General features: G+C 41.0%; 1 protein-coding gene across 2 annotated transcripts in view; it reads right to left on the reverse strand.

Annotated features, from left to right (window-relative positions):
* The window catches only part of LOC125455489 (exocyst complex component 3-like), a 128482-nt gene that overhangs the window by 35759 nt on the left and 73529 nt on the right, over window positions 1–19194 (reverse strand). For both annotated transcript variants that reach the window (XM_059649121.1, XM_059649122.1), the window contains one exon: window positions 2588–2772. In XM_059649121.1, the coding sequence (XP_059505104.1) occupies window positions 2588–2772 (185 nt within the window). The remainder of the gene's footprint in view (window positions 1–2587; window positions 2773–19194) is intronic.

Consider the following 19194-nt stretch of genomic DNA (forward strand, 5'->3'; position numbering starts at 1 on the left):
GAGACATAGATTTGGAAGGGGTGGTGCTGCAATGAGACAAAGAGAGAGATTGCATATGATGGAGGTGAATGCAACTGCAGTTAGTGGTGATGAGGTAGGAGGAGTGGCGAGGAGTTCCCAGTGAATGTGTAGGAAGTGTAGAGGGCAGGGAGGGGTAGGTTGAAGTGAGCAAGAGGCATTGAGTGGACATGATGCATGTAATAGTGAAAGTTATAGCCCATAAGTCTTGATGAGAGGTGGGTGCAGTGGCAGAGTAAGAGTGAGTGGTGGCTCTGTGCATGTAAGGTAGCAGAGGGAAGATGGTGATATTTACCTTTGCACAGAACAGCAATTCATTGACCTTCTTGCACTATTGCTGGGAATTCTACTTTACCTGGGACCAGGTTGTAATCGTGTTCAGGTTGGCTTGATCTGGTGGCATGGCATCCAGTCACAGAAAGCTGGAAAAAGATTGCCCTCTTCTCCACCACTCTGTTCACCAACAGCTTCAGGTCCCCAGCCATGAAGCAGAAAGTAAGCTTTCTTTACCTTTATATTATGTCGTGAAGTTAGAATTTCGAGTACTATGATATGTACGGTAGCTCCTAGCTTGCTGTGTCTGAAGTGTACTGTTGGGCTTTAAATATGAACCAGGTGTGAAAACGCCAGAAGATGCTGGCAGTGGAGAACAGTTCTGCCTCTCCACTTTATGTGATTCCATATAAAAGCAACCAAGAGCCTTGCTGCATAAGTAATGAGGTGAAAAGTGGAAAACTGCATGAGCAAAGTCACTGCACACCATGGCAGACCAGGCAGAATGAATCACAGTCCACAAAACACTGGCTGAAAATGGGAACATTTCACCATATGAATTGAACCAGATAGCATTTAGCAGTCTGGAAGACTTGACAAAATACAATGGTCCCGAAATGTGACAAGTCACCAAACCTGGCACTTACACTGGAATCACAACACCAGGAGAAGCTGCTCCTGACCTTAACAGACTATGTTAATAATATGTGAGATGCTTACTAAAAATTGACATAAATTGTCCACATTATTTTATTCATATTATACAATTTTTATTGTATTGCATTGTTCCTCAACCTGCCCGACATAAGGCCTGCAGTGGGTATGGTTAGGGGTAGGGGCAGAGTCCCACATCAGGCAGAGCTTTGCAGTTTGGTCTGCTGAATGAACAAAATCATAGAGGTGGAGTCCACTACTGTATCTAGACTAGGACTGCTTAAAAAAGAAAAGGAAACCAGATGGGATTTCTCCTGCTCTATTATAGTTAGGCACCCAAAATGTGCCCTAGAAGCACAGATGCCCATGGCTATTTGTAACTTGATGGATGGGGTCAACAGCAGAGATGACCAGCAAATAGAGTCTAGCATTTACACCAAGACTGAAGAACCACCAAAATAAAAACCAAATAACTGTGGATGCTGGAAATCAGGAACAAAAACAAAAACAAAGTTGCTGGACAAGCTCAGCAGGTCTGGTAGCATCTGTGAAGAAAAAAATCAGAGTTAATGTTTTGGGACCAGTGACCCTTCTTCAGGTCTGAGCTGAGCTGAGCTTTTCCAGCAACTTTGTATTTGTTGCTAAAGAGCCAATACACTGGCTGGCAATACAAAGGGGAGGCAATGGCCTAGTGGAATTATCATTGGACTGTTAATCAAGAAACACAGATAATATTCTGGGGACATTATATTTTTAAAAATCCCCTCTCCTTGGCCTCTACACCCACCAAATTGTCTCGACGTTTAACCCAGAGAGTCTAATTTCTCAGTGAGTTGTAAAAGACTTGAAAGAAAATGTGTTTGGGCAACCTCCATTCAATTTCTAGACAAATGTGATAGGATTAGTCTTAGCTGGGAAACCTTCCGTGGCCAAACAGCCTACTAGCAATTAGGTTCAAAGCTCAAACTGAAGAATGTCACTTAAAGAATCAAATGGTTGTGCAAATGGAAAAATACCTGGCAAATTTTCCCACCTTCAGTGAAGAAAGCACCATAACTGAAAAGAGGAAAATAGAAGCAGTGCAGGTAGAATCATGACATACAAATTAGGAAATTTTTCTTTGTATAACAGACTTGCATTTGGACTCTTGGATAAAAAGTGAAAAAAATCCATCAACATTCTAACTCCTGTTAGCAAATCAGTAGCCTCCAGTCAGTGTACTTGCATGAGTTATAGGAATGAGAATAGCAATGACTTTTAATATCAAAGAATATTCCAGTATTCCCAATCTTATTTTGAAGTATGAAGAATTGTCATTTGATTGAACATCCAAGGACAGCTAACAGCATGACAAACCTGTATCTCAGTGTGAATATTATGAGGGAAGCTGTATTTGGAGAAGGACATATCTTTCCATTAGTTTTAGTTTGGGAAAAGGATAATAGTGAGTGTTTTTGTTTGATTTCATTATGAGTACTGTTCCAATCTGCAGGACTTGAAGGATTTTAAGACTGTTTGGTATTAATAATCTGGAAAAAGAATGACACAAAAAAGAGTACTTTCAGAGAAACCTAGCTCAATTTATAACAAGTACAAAAAAACTTTAAAAACTTCAGAATAGAACAATACCAAATATATTTACCTTTACATTCATCAGGTCCATCAGAAAAACAATGCTTGTCTTCTCTTTCTTGTGAATGTTTTTGCGATTTTTGTGCTTTCTTTGATTTAAATTCATCAGCATTTTCCCTAGGGATTAAACTATCTTCCTCAGAACGACTGGTCTTTTTTCCCCTTTTAGATTTCCACAATTGGTCCATTTTCCTCCTGTATTAAAGTAGAGTTTCTTATAATTATCATTATTCTAAACTCTTCATTATAGTCCTCTGATCTGATAAAGAGCAAAACTATTCTTAATCCAAAGACATCAAAATATCTATATTAGTCCTTCTTTTTGCATGATTTACAATCTGATCTCATCATCAAATTCAAAATATTTTGTACAGGTTAAAGGATGGTTGAAGTAAATCATGATTATAATTTAACATCCAGTAAACTGTCCATTAGCAAAAACTTCTGGCACATAATTACAGACCTCTAATTAATGTAGGATCCCATATGCATCAGTAATTCGCTCTTGAAATCACAATAAGTGTGATAGTGTTTTCCTAAAATTATTGATTTTCATTGCAAAGAAACTGACAGTACATTTCAGAATCATTTGACAAGGTATCTCACAAAAAGGTTGTATATTGGCAAAAGAATTGGCTAATGGCAGGAAACAGTGAGTGGGCATAAGGAGTTCTTTTTTGGGTTGGCACTGTTACAAGTGGGGTTCCACAAGGATCAATGTTGAGACTGCAACTGTTTACAGTTAACATTAATGACTTGGAGGAAGGAAGTAAATGTACTGTATCCAAATGTGCAGATGACACTAAAATAGGTGGAAAGGCAGGTTGTGATAGCGATACAAACAGCTAACAGAGAGATAGTGATAGATTAAGTAAGTTGGCAAATGGATCATAATACGGGAAAATGTGAAATTATTCATTTTGGAAGGGAGAACAAAAGAACTGCATACTATTTAAATAGAGAAAAGCTACAACACAAAGGGACTTCGGCGTCTCGTGTGTGAAACAGAGGTGCAGCAGGGAATCTGGAAAGCTAATGGAATGTTGACCTTTATTTCAAAAGGTTTGGAGCATAAGAATAGGGAAGTCTCCATAAGAATAGGGAAGTCTTACTGCAACTTAAGATGCTCGTGAGACCATGTCGAGACAATTGAGCCGTTTGGGTCCCATTATTTAAGGAAAGATATTTCATAGGAGACAGTTCAGATATTCCCTCATACGGAGAGATTGTCTTATGAGCAAACGCCAAAAAGGTTGGGACTCTACTCACCGGAGTTTAGGAGAATGAGAGGCGATCTCATTGAATTATACACAATTCTTAAGGGGCTTGATAGGGTAAATGCTGAGAGGATGTTTCCCCTTGTAAGAGAGTCTACGGCCAGAAGGCATAATCAAGAGGTGCCAACTTAAGGTAGAGATAAGGAGGAATTCTTCTCTCAGATGTTTGAGAGTCTTTGGAACCTCTTGCCATAGAGAAGTGTCTGGGGGGCAGAGTCCTTGTATATATTTAAGACTGAGATTGATGGATTCCCTTAGTGATCAAGAATCTAAGTGTTACAGGGAAAAGGCAGAAAAATGGATGCGAGAAATGTTGGATCAGCCATGATCCTATTGAATGGCAGAACTGGTTCAAGGGACTGAGCAGCCTACTCCTGTTCCTATTTCTTATGGTCTTCTGGTCCAGTCAAATCAATGATAAGTATCATTGAAACAAATGTAATTACACCTGGCCGGGTCTGCTGCTGAAGAATGAGTTGACCCAAGCGGACATGTGAGGGTAAGACTGATCATTTCACAAAGTTTAGATTAGAAATGAAGAAGAGCTTGGATCTAAAGTATAAACTTCTAAATTAGAAGATGGCTAACTTTTACTGGAGGAGGGGAAATGAAGCCGGGGAAAATGGACTAAAGATAGACAGAAAACAAAGGATAATGGAACAATGTGTTATCTAAGGACAAGATTTTTTTTAAAAAATTATATTTCACCAAGGATAAAAGGCAAGGGAATCAAAATCATAGCTCCTTAGATGTTGGGAGAGATAGACAATATGATTAAACAAATAAAAGGTATATCTTTCATACAATGTGACTTCTTCAAGTGAGAACTAGTGGAATATGTTCAGTTAACAGTGAAGTAAAAAGGCAAATAAGAATGGTGAAGAAAAAATACAAGAAGAGAATTTAAATTAGCATTAAAGCAAATCTTCTATCAGCTTCTAAATAGCAAGTGAATGGTAAGAGGTATGGTATGTCCTGCTGGGAATAAAGAGCGCCTACATGGGCTTTGAGGTGCAAAGCAAGACACAATGAGTACTTTGCATCATTATTTACTAAGGCAGAGGCTGCTAAGAAATCAGTCACAATGAAGATGGTGGAGAAAATGGGTGGGATCAAAAACTGATGGGACAGATGTACCAGAAAGGTTAATGCTTAGAATGGATGAGGGTTAGGTTGAGGGGGAAACTTGTCCTACTTGGAACTAAGGTCATTGAGGGGAAATTCAATGGTGGTCTTCAAGATTTTGATAAGCTTAGACAAGGGAGATGAAAGCAAATACGCTCCCATTAGCTGGTGGTACAATTATTAGATTACAAAGATTTAAGGTTTTATGCAAGAGATTTAGAAGGAGATGCAAGAAAGAAAAAGCTTTTTATCTAACAAGTGTTTATGAAACCATTTATGAAAAGGTGTTGAAAGTGGAGACGATGAATTAAATCAAAAGGAAGTTAGATGGGCACTTCACTGCATCATGATAGTGGTAAAATATAGATTATCAACTTTTAACTTCCATTAACCAGAACTTTCATGGATTAAAATGGTTTGAGATGGCTGCAGCAATAAACAGACCACAAGTTGAGTGAAACCAATGTCAAATAAATAAAAAGAATCTGAATTGAAATTAATATTTTCAAAGACATCGAAGCACAAGTTTGTAACTCCTGCTGATTTACATCTTTATGCTAAGTTTATGGATTAGACTTTATGGATACGTTTCATGTATTGGGAGTTAAAGAGTGCTGGCAAAATATTTAGCTTGAAAAACAATGAATCCTGACATGAAAATACACAAATGGGCTGCGTTTAAAGCAGCTGCTTTGGTGGAGCAGCAGAGAGAAAAATGGATCTGAAACAAACTGGGGACGGTTTACTCTCTCTCTCTTTATTGTTCTCAGACTCTCTCGCAGGACCAAAGCCCAGCCAAAAAGCAAATTAATGAAATATCTGATCATGTGGATCTTAAAGACTTCTATAGCGTTCACAGTTGCCGCTGAGCCAGGATATCTGTAAACAACCATGATTTCAGGTAAGGTACAGCTATGTCCTAAAAATAATTAAGATCTTAGTTGCAGCTAACCAAAAGAATTACATAAAACGGAGCTAATTCAGGTCTCCTCACCTGGTCGAAAATATTAAAGAAACTTGTTAGGGTTACAAGGATAGAGCACAGCTTTGGTTGGATTTTACTTGAGTATTTTGGAGATAGATATCCTTCATGGGTGTCCAATTAGTCAATTAAATGGCCCATTATCAGCCATCTCTCCCAGTGTCTTCCCTAAGGATTCCAGTGTGGTTGGGTATGGTCAGGTATGAGGGGAGGTCCTTCATCACTGCTCATGAGCCAAAGAGACCTTCTCTGTTAACGTGGTCAACCCAAGGATATAGCCCTGCTGGAAAGTAAACCCACCTCAATGATCTGTACTTCAAACTAGGATTATTTATATTTTACAATTGGGGAAATATATAAATGCATAGAAACTATTCAAAAAAGTTCTCTTCCAATTCTGCTCAAGAACTAATCAGCCACAGCATGCATGAAATGGGACCAGTAACCTCAGTTTGGTTTGTCTTCCTCCCTACAAGGGAGCATCTTGCTTCCAGTCACAACATTCATTGTAATTGTGAAATAGAATAGATAATTGCAGGCTTGAACTAACTTCAGTCACTGGGTTTAAAAGCACAGTGCGCCACTATTCTTAATAAGCATCATATTATTAAAAATAAAACTAATTATGTCAAATAAAAAATATACCTACCAAACATACGTTTTGGAATATTGAATTTATTCTGGAAGAATATAATCATTCATTTGGATTTGTAATATACCCAAAGTGCCAGAAACATAAATTATGATTACATGTTTATTTTTGAAAATCATCAGTTAAAATATGTCAATATATCTCTTTAAACCAGCAGTTTGAAAATATTGAGATGATTTGCAAAAGGCTGCGAGACTATTTTACAAGCTGCAGTACTGTGGTAATTTTTATTCATTTCTAAGCACGATTTGTGTTAATGTCTCCCACCCGTGCTGTGTGTTCTGCTGCTCGTGAAACACATTCTTCAAATATTTGGATGGAAAATGGCTGATGAGGGCTGTTCAAATAATCTGCACCATCAGTTCAGCATCAGCAAAGTATGTTCCAGAAATAGGATATGGTTTATTCAAAGCTTCGCTCATCATTTCACATTGTGCGCCTAACATGAATTTCTCTGCAGTAAAACGATTCAAATTAAGTACGATCAACAGGTGTTTATTCTTTCTGCAAGTAAATACATTTTGTGGCAGATTATTCTTTACTTAAAAAGACACGATAAGAGAAACCTTATGCCAACACATACTACCCAATGAATTACAGAGCCACACGTCCATTAGTTGAGCCTGTAATATTTATGACGCGAGAGTCATAGAATCAGAGAGTCACACAACATGGAAACAGGTCCTCTGGTGCTGATGTCCATACCAACTTATCCATACCAACAAAATTTCCCACACTAAGTTAGCCCCATTTGCCTGTGTTTGGTTCTGATCCCTCTAAACTTTACTTATTCATGTAGCTGTACAAGTGATTTTTGAAGGTACCTGCATTCACCACTTCCTCTGGCAGTTCATTCCATATACCAACCATCCACTGAGTGAAAAGGTTGCTCCCCAGATCCACTTTAAATCTTTCTCCTCTCACCTTAAAAACATTTCCATGCTTCGGAAAAGATCTTTGCTATTCAACTTATCAATGCCCTTCATGATTTTATAATCTCTATAAAGTCACCCCTCAACGTCTGAACCTCCAGGGAAAAAAAATACTGGCCTATCTAGCCTCTCTTTACAACCTCAAACTCTCCAGTCCGAGTAACGTGCTTGTAAATTTTTTCTACCCACTCTCCAATTTATAATATCCATCCTGTAACAGGATGACTAGAACTGTGCACAGTACCCCAAAAATGGCCTCACCAATGTCCCAAATCCTATGTTCACTGGTCTGAGCAACAAAGGCAAGAGCACCAAATGTCTTCTTTACCACCCTGTCTACCTGTGAGGCAACTTTCAAAGAACTGTATGCATACCTGAACGCCTAGGTCCCTCTATTCGACAACACTCCCCAGATTCCTATCATTAACTGCGTAAGTACTGCCTTTGTTCGTCTTACCAAAATACCTTGCATTTATCCAAAGTTAAACTCCAACCCATAGCAATGATTTAAGGAAACTGAGTATTCTACTGAAATGAATTGGGTGTAGGAAGGGAAGATCTTACACAATGTTCATTCCATATCACATGTATAGCTGAATATGATTTTAAGTACTAATTTATTTTCCTTCCAATGTTGTTATTTCCTTCCTTCCCTTCAAATTCCTATTAAATAAATTACCAACTTGCAGAGTAGACATGTAACGTTTTCCTTTACCTCTGCCAACTGACACTTGCAATCGTATCCTTTAAAACATATTCCGCAAGGAATTCAGTTCAATGTCTAGCAGGATAGTATAGGTATCTCAAACTCAAGTCTCTGAATTTATTGTAATTGTACAACGAGAATGATTTGTTAGACATATCTGAAATGATCTGATTTTGAAAGAAGAGCACTGGTTGCATTTGCAGTATAAAATATTTTGTTACACTTCTAGTTGGGAATAAGAGTTCAATAAAGAAGGGAATTCCTGAACTGCTGAACAGATTATTTGGAAAGGGAGGAGAACGCCTGAAGGGTGTTCCTCTTCACATGATTATGTTCTACCTTATCAACAAAAGAACAAAAAAATTAATAGCAATTGGGGGTAACAGCTACTGATTCCATATCCTTGAGCAAGGAAAATGATGACATGTCACTATAGGTAAACATGAAATTATGTAGAATAATGTTACCAAGATGTGGGACAAAACACACAAGAAATATTAGGCATTTGTGATGAAGAGACAGCAATAATCATGATGACTTTAATTTACATATAGACTAGAAAAATCACATTGGCAGTAGAAGGGAGATAATGGGAACTGCAGATGCTGGAGAATTCCAAGATAAAATGTGAGGCTGGATGAACACAGCAGGCCAAGCAGCATCTCAGGAGCAGAAAAGCTGACGTTTCGGGCCTAGACCCTTCATCAGAGAGGGGGATGGGAAGAGGGAACTGGAATAAATAGGGAGAGAGGGGGAGGCGGACCGAAGATGGAGAGTAAAGAAGATAGGTGGAGAGAGTATAGGTGGGGAGGTAGGGAGGGGATAAGTCAGTCCAGGGAAGACGGACAGGTCAAAGAGGTGGGATGAGGTTAGTAGGTAGATTGGGGTGTGGCTTGGGGTGGGAGGAAGGGATGGGTGAGAGGAAGAACCGGTTAGGGAGGCAGAGACAGGTTGGACTGGTTTTGGGATGCAGTGGGTGGGGGGGAAGAGCTGGGCTGATTGTGTGGTGCAGTGGGGGGAGGAGACGAACTGGGCTGGTTTAGGGATGCAGTAGGGGAAGGGGAGATTTTGAAACTGGTGAAGTCCACATTGATACCATTAGGCTGCAGGGGCCTGAATCAGGATTTCAAAGAATGCCTTTGAGATAGTTTCTTGGAGCAGTGCATTCTGGAACTGATCAGAGAGCATATTAAACTTGGTATTGTGTAACATTACATGAATAATTACTAAAAATAGGAGAGGTAGCAGTGACCATAATATGATTGAATTTTGCATCTCATCTAGAAAGAAGATTGCACATAAGATTAATATTTTATACCTAAAATAAGAGCAAATATGTATGCATGAAAGTAGAGTTAGCTGAAATGAGCTGTTGTACCAGGTTAGAGGACAAATCAATAGACATGCAGTCATCTACTTAAGATGATACTTCAAAATACCCAGAATAAGTATATTCTTGCTGTAAAGAAGCATTCTAAATGGAATACACAATATCTGGTTAACTAAAGAAGTCAAGAAAAGCATCAAACTTAAAAGAAAGCATATGAAAATGAGTGGCATGTCAAACGAATGGTCAGAATATGAAGAACAGTAGAGAATGACTAAAAGATTAATCAGGAGGAAGAAATTAGAGTTTGACAGTTTACAAGACTTTCTACAAGTATTTAAAAATGAAAAGAATAAGATAGTTGAGTAAGTCTTTATGGGGCATGTACTTTGGAGCAGCAGGAGCTGGGATGCAGGGACACAATGACCAGCAATCCTACAAATCTAGTGTGGTGCAGATTTGGGCCTAGTCTTTACAGGGCACTTAGCTTGGAGCACCAACAGTTGGGAGACAGGGAGGGACACTGTAACTGGTAGATTGCTGTTGGAATACTGCAAGAATCTTCAGCGCAGCTCCTACTGACATCATACAGCATCAAAAGGTGAGAAAGGCTGCAGTTCAGTGCGTACTGGGCACCTGCCAATTGCTGGTTAACCCTTTCTTATACTACAGCATTTTAGAGCATTGGGACTTAGTAGTTAACATTGTCATAGCCTTAGTGATAGAGTGGGAAGCCTAACAAAATAAGACCAATAATTTTAATCTAAGACATTAATTATAAGTAGAATGTGCAGCTTGTCCTGGACACTACCAGTGTCCTAGATGACCACATAGGGACCTTGATGAAATGGGTCAATGGGCTGAAAAATGGCAGATGAAATTCAATTTGTCTGAGTAGAGTTTGTGCATTCTTCCCGTGTCAGCGAGGTTTCCCCCAGGTGCTCCGGTTTCTTCCCACAGTCTAATGATGTGCACGCTAGGTGGATTGGCCATGCTAAATTGCTGGTAGTGTTCAAGGATATGTAGATTAGGTAATGATGGGTCTGGATGGGATGCTTTGAGAGTTGGTGTGGACTTGTTGGGCCAAAGGGCCTGTTTCCACACTGTAGGGATTCTATGACGATATCTGGATAAACATGAGGTATTATATTTTGGTAAAACGAACAGGGATAGGGCTTATACAATTAATGATACGGCATTGGTTAAGTTGTAGAACAGAGACCTAGGGGTTCTGGTACATAATTCTTTGAAGTTTGCGTCACATACAGACAGAGTTGTTAAAAAGACGTTTGGCATACTTGCCTTCGTTGCTCAGTCCTTTGAAGATTGAACTTGTGAAGTCGTGTTGACGTTGTACAGGACATTGATGAGGCCTCTTCTGGAATGTTGTGTTCTGTTTTGGTCAACCAGTTATAGAAAGTATGTTAAGCTGGAAAGGGTTCAGAAGAGATTTACCAAGGTATTGCTGGGTACGCAAGCTTTGAATTATAAGGAAATGTTGGATAGCCAGGATTTTTTTCACTGGAGAGTAGGAGGTTAAGAGGCGCCCTTACAGAAGCTCATAAAATAATGAGGGGTATAGATAAGGTTAATGGTGGTTGTTATTTTCCTAGGGACACACTTTTAAGGTGAGGGGAGAGAAAGTTAAAAAAGATATACGAGGCAATTTTTTTATCCAGAGGGTTTGTGTCTGGAATGAACCTGCTGAGGAAGTAGTCGATGTGGGTACAATTTCAACGTTTAAAAGACATTTGGATAAGTAGATGAACAGGAAAGATTTGGAGGGATATGGGCCAGGAGCAGGTAGGTGAGACTAGTTTAGTTTGGGATTATGGCCAGCATGGAGTGATTGGTCCATTTCTGTGCTCTTATGTGCAGAGAGTGCTCCAGCTGCAGAAGCTAGAGCTCCAGATCTTGGAGCTTGAGCAGTGGCTGGAGACACTGTGGCACATCTACAAGGCTAACAGTTACATGGCTAGCATCTTTACAGAGGTAGTCATAGATCATAGAATTCCTACAGTGTGGAAACAGGCCCGACGGCCCAACAAGTCCATACTAACCCTCAGAGCATCTCGCCCAAACTCATCCCATAACCCACCTAACCTACACATCCCTGAACACTACGGGCAATTTAGCATGGCCAATCCACCTAGCACATCTTTGGACTGTGGGTGCAAACCGGAGCACCCAGAGAAAACCTACGCAGACACAGAGAATGTGCAAACTCCACACAGTTGGAATCAAACCCAGGCCCCTGGCACTGAGAGGCAGCAGTGCTAACCACTGAGCCACCGTGCCACCCAGCACAGTGTTGAGCTCAGCAGAACAATAGGTAAGACGGTCGAACTTAGAGCCTGGATTGATTTATGTAATTATGATCTTGTTGCTATGACATAGACATAGTTGAAAGACAGACAGGATTGGCACGTTAACGTTCCAGGATATCAATATTTTAGATGAGACAGAGGAGGAAGCAAAAGTGGTGGGGAAGTTGCATTACTGTTTAGGGAGCACAATACAGCTGTATTGAGGGAGGATACCCTAGAGGGATGTTGCTGCGAGGCATTATGGGTACAGCTCAGGAACAGGAAGGGTACTGTTGTAACACTAGGCTTGTACTACAGACCTCCCAGCCACCAGCAGAAGACAGAGAAAGAGATATGTAGTCAGATTCTGGAAAGATATGAAAATAACAAGGTTGTCGTGCTGGGTGATTTCAACTCCCACCAACCCCCCCACCCCACACACACACAACTGGTATTGCAGGGGGGTTTCGATGGGGATCAGTTTGTTAGGTGTGTCCAGGAGAGTTTTGTAAAACAGTATGTGGATAGTCCAATGAGGGAGGGGGGCCATATTGGACCTGGTATTGGGAAATGAGCCCAGCCAGGTGAACAAACTTCCAGGCATGGGAGAATATGCAAACTCCACACAGACAGTCACCCAAGAGTGGAATCCAACCTGGGTCCCTAGCGCTGTGAGGCAACAGTTCTAACCACTGAGCCACCGTGCCACCCGTTCAGTGATGTTTGAAGGTAAATTCACATCTGGCCATTTAGCCACATCAAGTCCACACCAACCCTTGAAAGAGCACCCCACCTAGACCAATCCTCCTACCCTATCGTTGTAATTTTGCATTTCCCACAGATAATCTGCCTAGCCCGCACATCCCTGGACACTATGGGCAATATCACATGGCCAATCCACCTAACCTGCACATCTTTGGACTGTGAAAGGAAACTGGAGCACTCTAAGGAAACCTACATGTATAGAGGGAAAATGTGCAAACTCCACACAGTTACCTGAAGGTGGATTCGAACCCAGATCCCTGGTGCTGTGAGGCAGCAATGCCAACCACTGAGCCGCCCTGACCAGGAAGCCTACCCGTGCTGTGACAGTGAAAGCGCTGAATCCTAACCAATAAGTCACTGGGGAAAATAAAAGACCAGTCCATTAAAATGAAGAACAGGCAATGTTCCTGTGAAAATGAAGGACAAAAATGGCAGGATTCTGGAACCTTGGATGACAGGGGAAATTATCAGCTTTGTCAAAAATTAAAGGAAGCACACCTGAAGTCTAGGAAACTAAAACATACAAGGATCTTTTTGGGGAAAATAGTGGAAGTTGGAAAGAGTTCAAATGGGGAGTTAGGAGGGCTGAAAGGGGCTATGAAATGTCTTTGGCCAGGAGGTTAAGGTGAATCCCCAGGCATTTTATACGTATATTAGGAGCAAGAGAGTAGCTAGGGAAAGAGTAGGCACACTCAAGGATAAAGGAAGAAGTTATGTGTGGAGCCAGAGAAAATAAATGAGATCTTAATGAGTACTTTGTATTGGTATTCACCAAGAGCAGGTTGAGAGACATTGAGATTTGGGAAAGATGCATGAATAAGCTCGAGCTGGTCAACATAATGAAGGAGGAATTGTTGGGTCTCTTGAAATACATTAAGGTATACGAGTCCTCAGGACCAGATGAGATCTATTCCAGGATACTGTGGGAGACAAGGGAGGAAATTGCTGGGGCCTTAAATATTTTTGTATCCTCTTTGGCCTTTGGCAATGTTCCAGAGGACTGGAGAACAGCCAAAATTATTTCTTTGTTTAAGAAGGGAAACAGAGGTAATCCAAGTAATTACAGAGCAGTGAACCTGATGTTAGCGGTGGGGAAACTGTTAAAGAACATAATAAGAGACAGGGCTTATTCATATTTTGAAGCAAATGGGCTTGTTAGTGATAAGCAGCATGGGTTTGTGTGGGGGAAGGTTTATGTCTCACCAACTTGATTGAATTTTTTGAGAAAGTTACCAGAATGATTGATGAAGGAGGGGCATTGGATATTATCTACAGGGACTTTAGTAAGGCATTTGAAAGGTACCCAAAGGTAGATTCTCATGGGATCTGGCATGAGTTGACTAGATGGATACAAAACTGGCTTGGTCATGGAAGACCGGGAATAGCACTGGAAGGGTGCTTTTTGGAATGGAGATCAGTAACTTGTGGTGTCCTACAGGGATCAGTGCTGGGACCTTTATTGTTTGTGATATATATAAATGACCTGGAGGAAAATGTAGGTGGTCTGATTAAGTAAGCATAGCAGAGCTGCAGAGAGTGAGTCAGATCGTCAAAGGATACAGTTGGATATAGTTAGTTTGCAGATTTGGGCAGAGAAATGGCAGGTGTTTAATACGGACAAATGCAAAGTGATGCATTTTGAAAGAGCAAATTTAGATGCAAGTTATACAATAAATAGCAGAACCCTTAGGAATATTGACGTACAAAGAGATCTGGGCATACAGGTCCACATATCCCTAAAAATGGTAACACAGGTGGATAAGGTGGTCAAGACAGTTACACACAGCACACTTGCCTTCATTGGCCAGGGCATTGAACATAGCAGTTGACAAGTTATGTTACACCTGTGCAAAACTTTAGTTAGGGCACATTTGGAATATTGCTTGCAGTTCCCATCACCACACTACCAGGCTGTGAATACTTTGGAGAGGGTGCAGACAAGTTTTATAGGATGTTGCCTGGTCTGGAATGTTTAGATTATGAGGAAAGGTTGGATAAACTCGGATTGTTTTCACTGGAAAGATGGAGGCTGAGGACCCACCTGATAGAGGTCTACAAAATTGAGAGGTGTAGTCAGGGTGGGTATTCAGAGATTCTTTCCCAGGGCAGGGAGGTCAACTGCAAGAAGGCATCAGTTCAAGGTAAGAGGGGGAAAGGTTAGGGGAGAGGTGCGGGGGAACGTTTTCCACAGAGGGTGATGGGTGCCGGGAGAGAGTTGGACCCATTAGGAAGCACGGAGACAAATGTTGTATGAAGCCAATGAATATTGGAAGGTTGTTGAATGAATACTTCTCTTCACACTGCAAAATGATTTTGTAGGTATGGAATTTAGGAAAAGGGACTGTGAGGAATTTGGTCAGTTGGCATAGGAAATGGAGAAGTATTGGAGGCTCTGGCAGGCTTAAAAACAAATATCCCCTGGTCTGGATGAATTGCATCTGGGAGGTGAGGCAGGAAATTGCAGGGCCTCTGGCATAAATTTCACTAATTCCTCTCTGGCCACAGGGGAAGTGCCAGAGGACTGGAAGACAGCTGATGTGGTTCCACGTTTTAAGGGAGTGGTCGAGTTGAACCAGGAAATTACAGACTGATGAGTCTCACTTTCGTGGTAGGGAAACTATTGGAGAAAATTCTGAAGAAGTGAATTAATACCTACTTGGACAGGCAGAGGCTAATTAGGGATTGTCAGCATGGCTTTGTCAGTGGTCATGCCTAACAAATTTGTTAGAATTTTTTGAAAATGTGATCAATTGTATGGATGAGGGAAGTTCAGTTGATGTAGTTTATATGGATTTTAACAAAACTGTTGACAAGAACCTACATGGGAGACAGATTGAGAAGGTTAAAGCACATGGAACTGAGGGAAACTTGATGAGATGGATCAGAAATTGGCTTAGTAATAAGACACAAAAGGTAATGGTAGAAGGCTATTTGAGTGACTGGAGGCCAGTGCCCATTGGTGCACCCAAGATAACAAAGTGTGAAGCTAGATGAACGCAGCAGGCCAAGCAGCATCTTAGGAGCACAAAAGCTGACATTTCGGGCCTGGACCTTTCATCAGAGAGGGGGATGGGGAAGAGGGTTCCGAAATAAATAGGGAGATGTGGGGAGGCAGACCGAAGATGGATAGAGGAGAAGATAGGTGGAGAGGAGAGTATAGGTGGGGAGGGGATAGGTCAGTCCGGGGAGGACGGACAGGTCCAGGAGGCGGGATGAAATTAGTAGGTGGGAAATGGAGGTGCGGCTTGAGGTGGGAGGAGGGGATAGGTGAGAGGAAGAACTGGTTAGGGAGGCAGGGAAGAGCTGGGCTTGGATGCAGTGGGGGGAGGGGACAAGCTGGGCTGGTTTTGGGATGCAGTGGGGTAAGGGGAGATTTTGAAGTTTGTGAAGTCCATATTGATACCATTGGGCAGCAGGGTTCCCAAGCGGAATATGAGTTGCTGTTCCTGCAACTTTCAGGTGGCATCATTGTGGCACTGCAGGAGGCCCAGGGTGTACCACTGGGATTCTTATTGTTTGTTGTATATATAAATGATACAGATGAAAATGTGGGAGCAATGTTAAGCAAATTTGCAGACAACACCAAGATTGGTAGGGTGGTTAACAGCAAAGACGACAGTTGTAGGTTACAGCAAAATATACATGGGTTGGTCAGACCAGTGGTAGATGGTTTTTCAGAGAATCATAGAAGCCCTACAGCGTGGAAGCAAGCCATTCAGCTCATCAAGTCCACATTGACCCTCTGAAGGGCATCCCACCCAGATCAAACACCTTACCCTGTTCCTGTAACCTTGCCTTTCCCATGGCTAATCCATCTATCCTAGACATCCTTGGACTCTATGGGCAATTTAGCATGGCCAATCCACCTAACCTGCACATCTTTGGACTGTGGGAGGAAAGTGGAGCACCCAGAGGAAACTCACTTAAACACAGGGAGAATGTGCAAACTCCACACTGATAGTCACAGTAGGGTGGAACTGAACCCAGCTCCCTAAGTGTTGTGAGCCACCATGCCACCCTCATAAGCATGAGGTGATCCACTATGGAAGAAGAAACAAGATGAATGAGTATTTAATAAATGACAGGACACTGGGTAGCTTAACGGAACAGTGGGATCTTGGGGTGATTATTCACAGATCCCTGAAGTCGGTAGAACATGTGAATAGGAATTTTAAAAAAGCATATAGGACATTTGCTTTCATCAGTCATAGCATAGAGTGCAAGTGCAAGGAAGTAATATTAGAGTTGTATGGAGCTTTGGTCAGGCAATAACTGGAGTAGTGTGTGCAATTCTGATCACCTCACTACAGGAAGAATGTGATAGCACCACAGCGAGTAGAGAGGATGCTCACCAGGATGCTGCCTGGGAAAGAGAAAGTGAGCTGGGAGAGATTAGATGGGCTTGAATTGTTTTCTTTAGAGAAAACAAGATGGGGGGGGGGCGCTGGGGACATGATTGAGGTGTATACGTTTGAGGGATGTGGCCAGGGTGAGGAGACAGCATCTGTTCCCCTTGGTTGAGGGGTGAATCGCAAGCGGGCATGCTTTTAGGGTAACAGGCAGGAGATTCAGAGGTTGGGGAAAAAACTTTTTCACTCAGCGGGTGGTGGGAATCTGCAATGGACTGCCTGGGAAGATAGTGGAGGCTGGAAATCTTACAACCTTAAAAAACATTTGGATGAGTACTTCAAATATTATAACATGCAAAGATATGGGACAAGTGCAGCAAATTGGGATTTGTGCACTTTTAGTGGTAGTTATGTTAGTGCAGACTCAATGGGTCAAAGGGTTTTTGCTGCACTGTATAAATCTGTGAATCTATGAGTATTGGTCTTCTGGAGAGTGGGAATGCAGGGTTAATGTAAATAATACGGAAATGGTGGATGAAACTAAACAAATAATTCGCATGTGTCTTCACTACAAAGGATTAAAAATAATTCCAATAATTTCTGTAAATCAGAAAGTAGAAGAGAGAGAGGAAATTAGTAAAATCATTAGGGAAGTGGTTAAAAGCAAACTTAGTTAAATGACAACCCCTAAAGAAATGGTACTAAGCAAGCTGATGGAGTTATATGCTGGAAGATACCAAGTCTCAATAGACTTCATCCTATGCATTAAAAGAAGCGGTTCATGAGCTGGTGGATGTATTGGTGTTAACTTTATAAAATTTCCTTGATTTAGGAAATATTCTATCAGACTGGAATGTAGCAAATATAACTTCTCTAATCAAGAAAGGGAGAGAGGCAGAGTGTAGGAAACTGTGGGCCAGTTAGCTTGACATCCACTGTGGGAAACATGTCAGAATTGATCATGAAAGAAATTATAGCTGTGCACATGGAAGAACTAAAGGTAATTAGGAACAGTCAGCATGGTTTTGACAAGAAGTAATGGTTAACAAATTTATTAGAGTTACTTTAAAGGAATAACATTTTCAATGGATAAAGGGAGCCGAGTAGGCACATTGTAGTTGGATTTCCAGAAAGAATTTGAAAAGCCATGTAAAAGGCTATTGCAGAAAGTAAAAAGCTGACAGTGTAGGGGTAACATATTAACATTGGATAGAAGATTGGCTGGCAGAAAACAGAGTATGCATAACTGAGTTTTTGCCTGATTGGCAGGTTGTGATGAGTGTGGCCCTGCCAGATTCTGTGCTGAAGCCTCAACTTTTTACAATTTATGATCATGTCTGACAATGAGGGGATTGAAGGCATGGTATCTAAATTCGCAGATCACACCAAAACTGTAGAAAAGTGAGTTGTTCAAATGACAGAGAGTGCAGGTAGATAAATAGATTGAGTGAGTGAGTGGGCAAAAATCTGCCAGATGAAATCAATACTTTCAATAAACCTATTCAGCCATTTATTAATAACCTCTGAAGGAGGTGGGACCTTAACCCAGACCTTCTAGCTCGGAGGTGGGGACATTACCACTGCACCACAAGATCCCCAGATAAAGCATAATATGGAAAAAGTAAATGTTGTTCACTTTAGCAGGAAGAATAATAAGTAAATTTTTATTTAAGTAGCGAATGACTGTTGAAATCAAGGGGCGGAGGGATTTAGGTGTTCTACAGCATGAGCTACAAAGGGTTGGTATGCAGGGACAACATTTAATCAAGAAAGCTGATAGAATGCTCTGTTTTCTTGCAAAATTAATTGAACTTAAAAGTAAGGATGCTATACCACAGTGATACAAGACACGAATAGATCACATCACAAATACTGTGTGCTGTTTCAGTCTCCTTTTTGAAATAAGGATTTATGGTAATTTAGAGGAGCTTTACTAGATTGATATCTGAAGCATTTTCTGAGGGGCAGTTGGACAGATTGGGCTTGTTTCCACTGGAGCTAAGAACAGCGAGAGATGACTTAATTGAAATGTACAACGTCTGAACGGTCTGGAAAAGATGTCTTGAAATGGAAAGGATGTTTCCTCATGTGTTAGTCCAGAACTAGGGAACATTGTTTTGTAATTACCACTTGTCATTTTATGACAGTAAAAGGGAATTTTTCTTTTCTCTCAGTAGGTTGTGTGACTTTGGACGT

This window comes from Stegostoma tigrinum, chromosome 10 (genome assembly GCF_030684315.1).
Source record: "Stegostoma tigrinum isolate sSteTig4 chromosome 10, sSteTig4.hap1, whole genome shotgun sequence".
Classification (NCBI taxonomy): domain Eukaryota; kingdom Metazoa; phylum Chordata; class Chondrichthyes; order Orectolobiformes; family Stegostomatidae; genus Stegostoma; species Stegostoma tigrinum.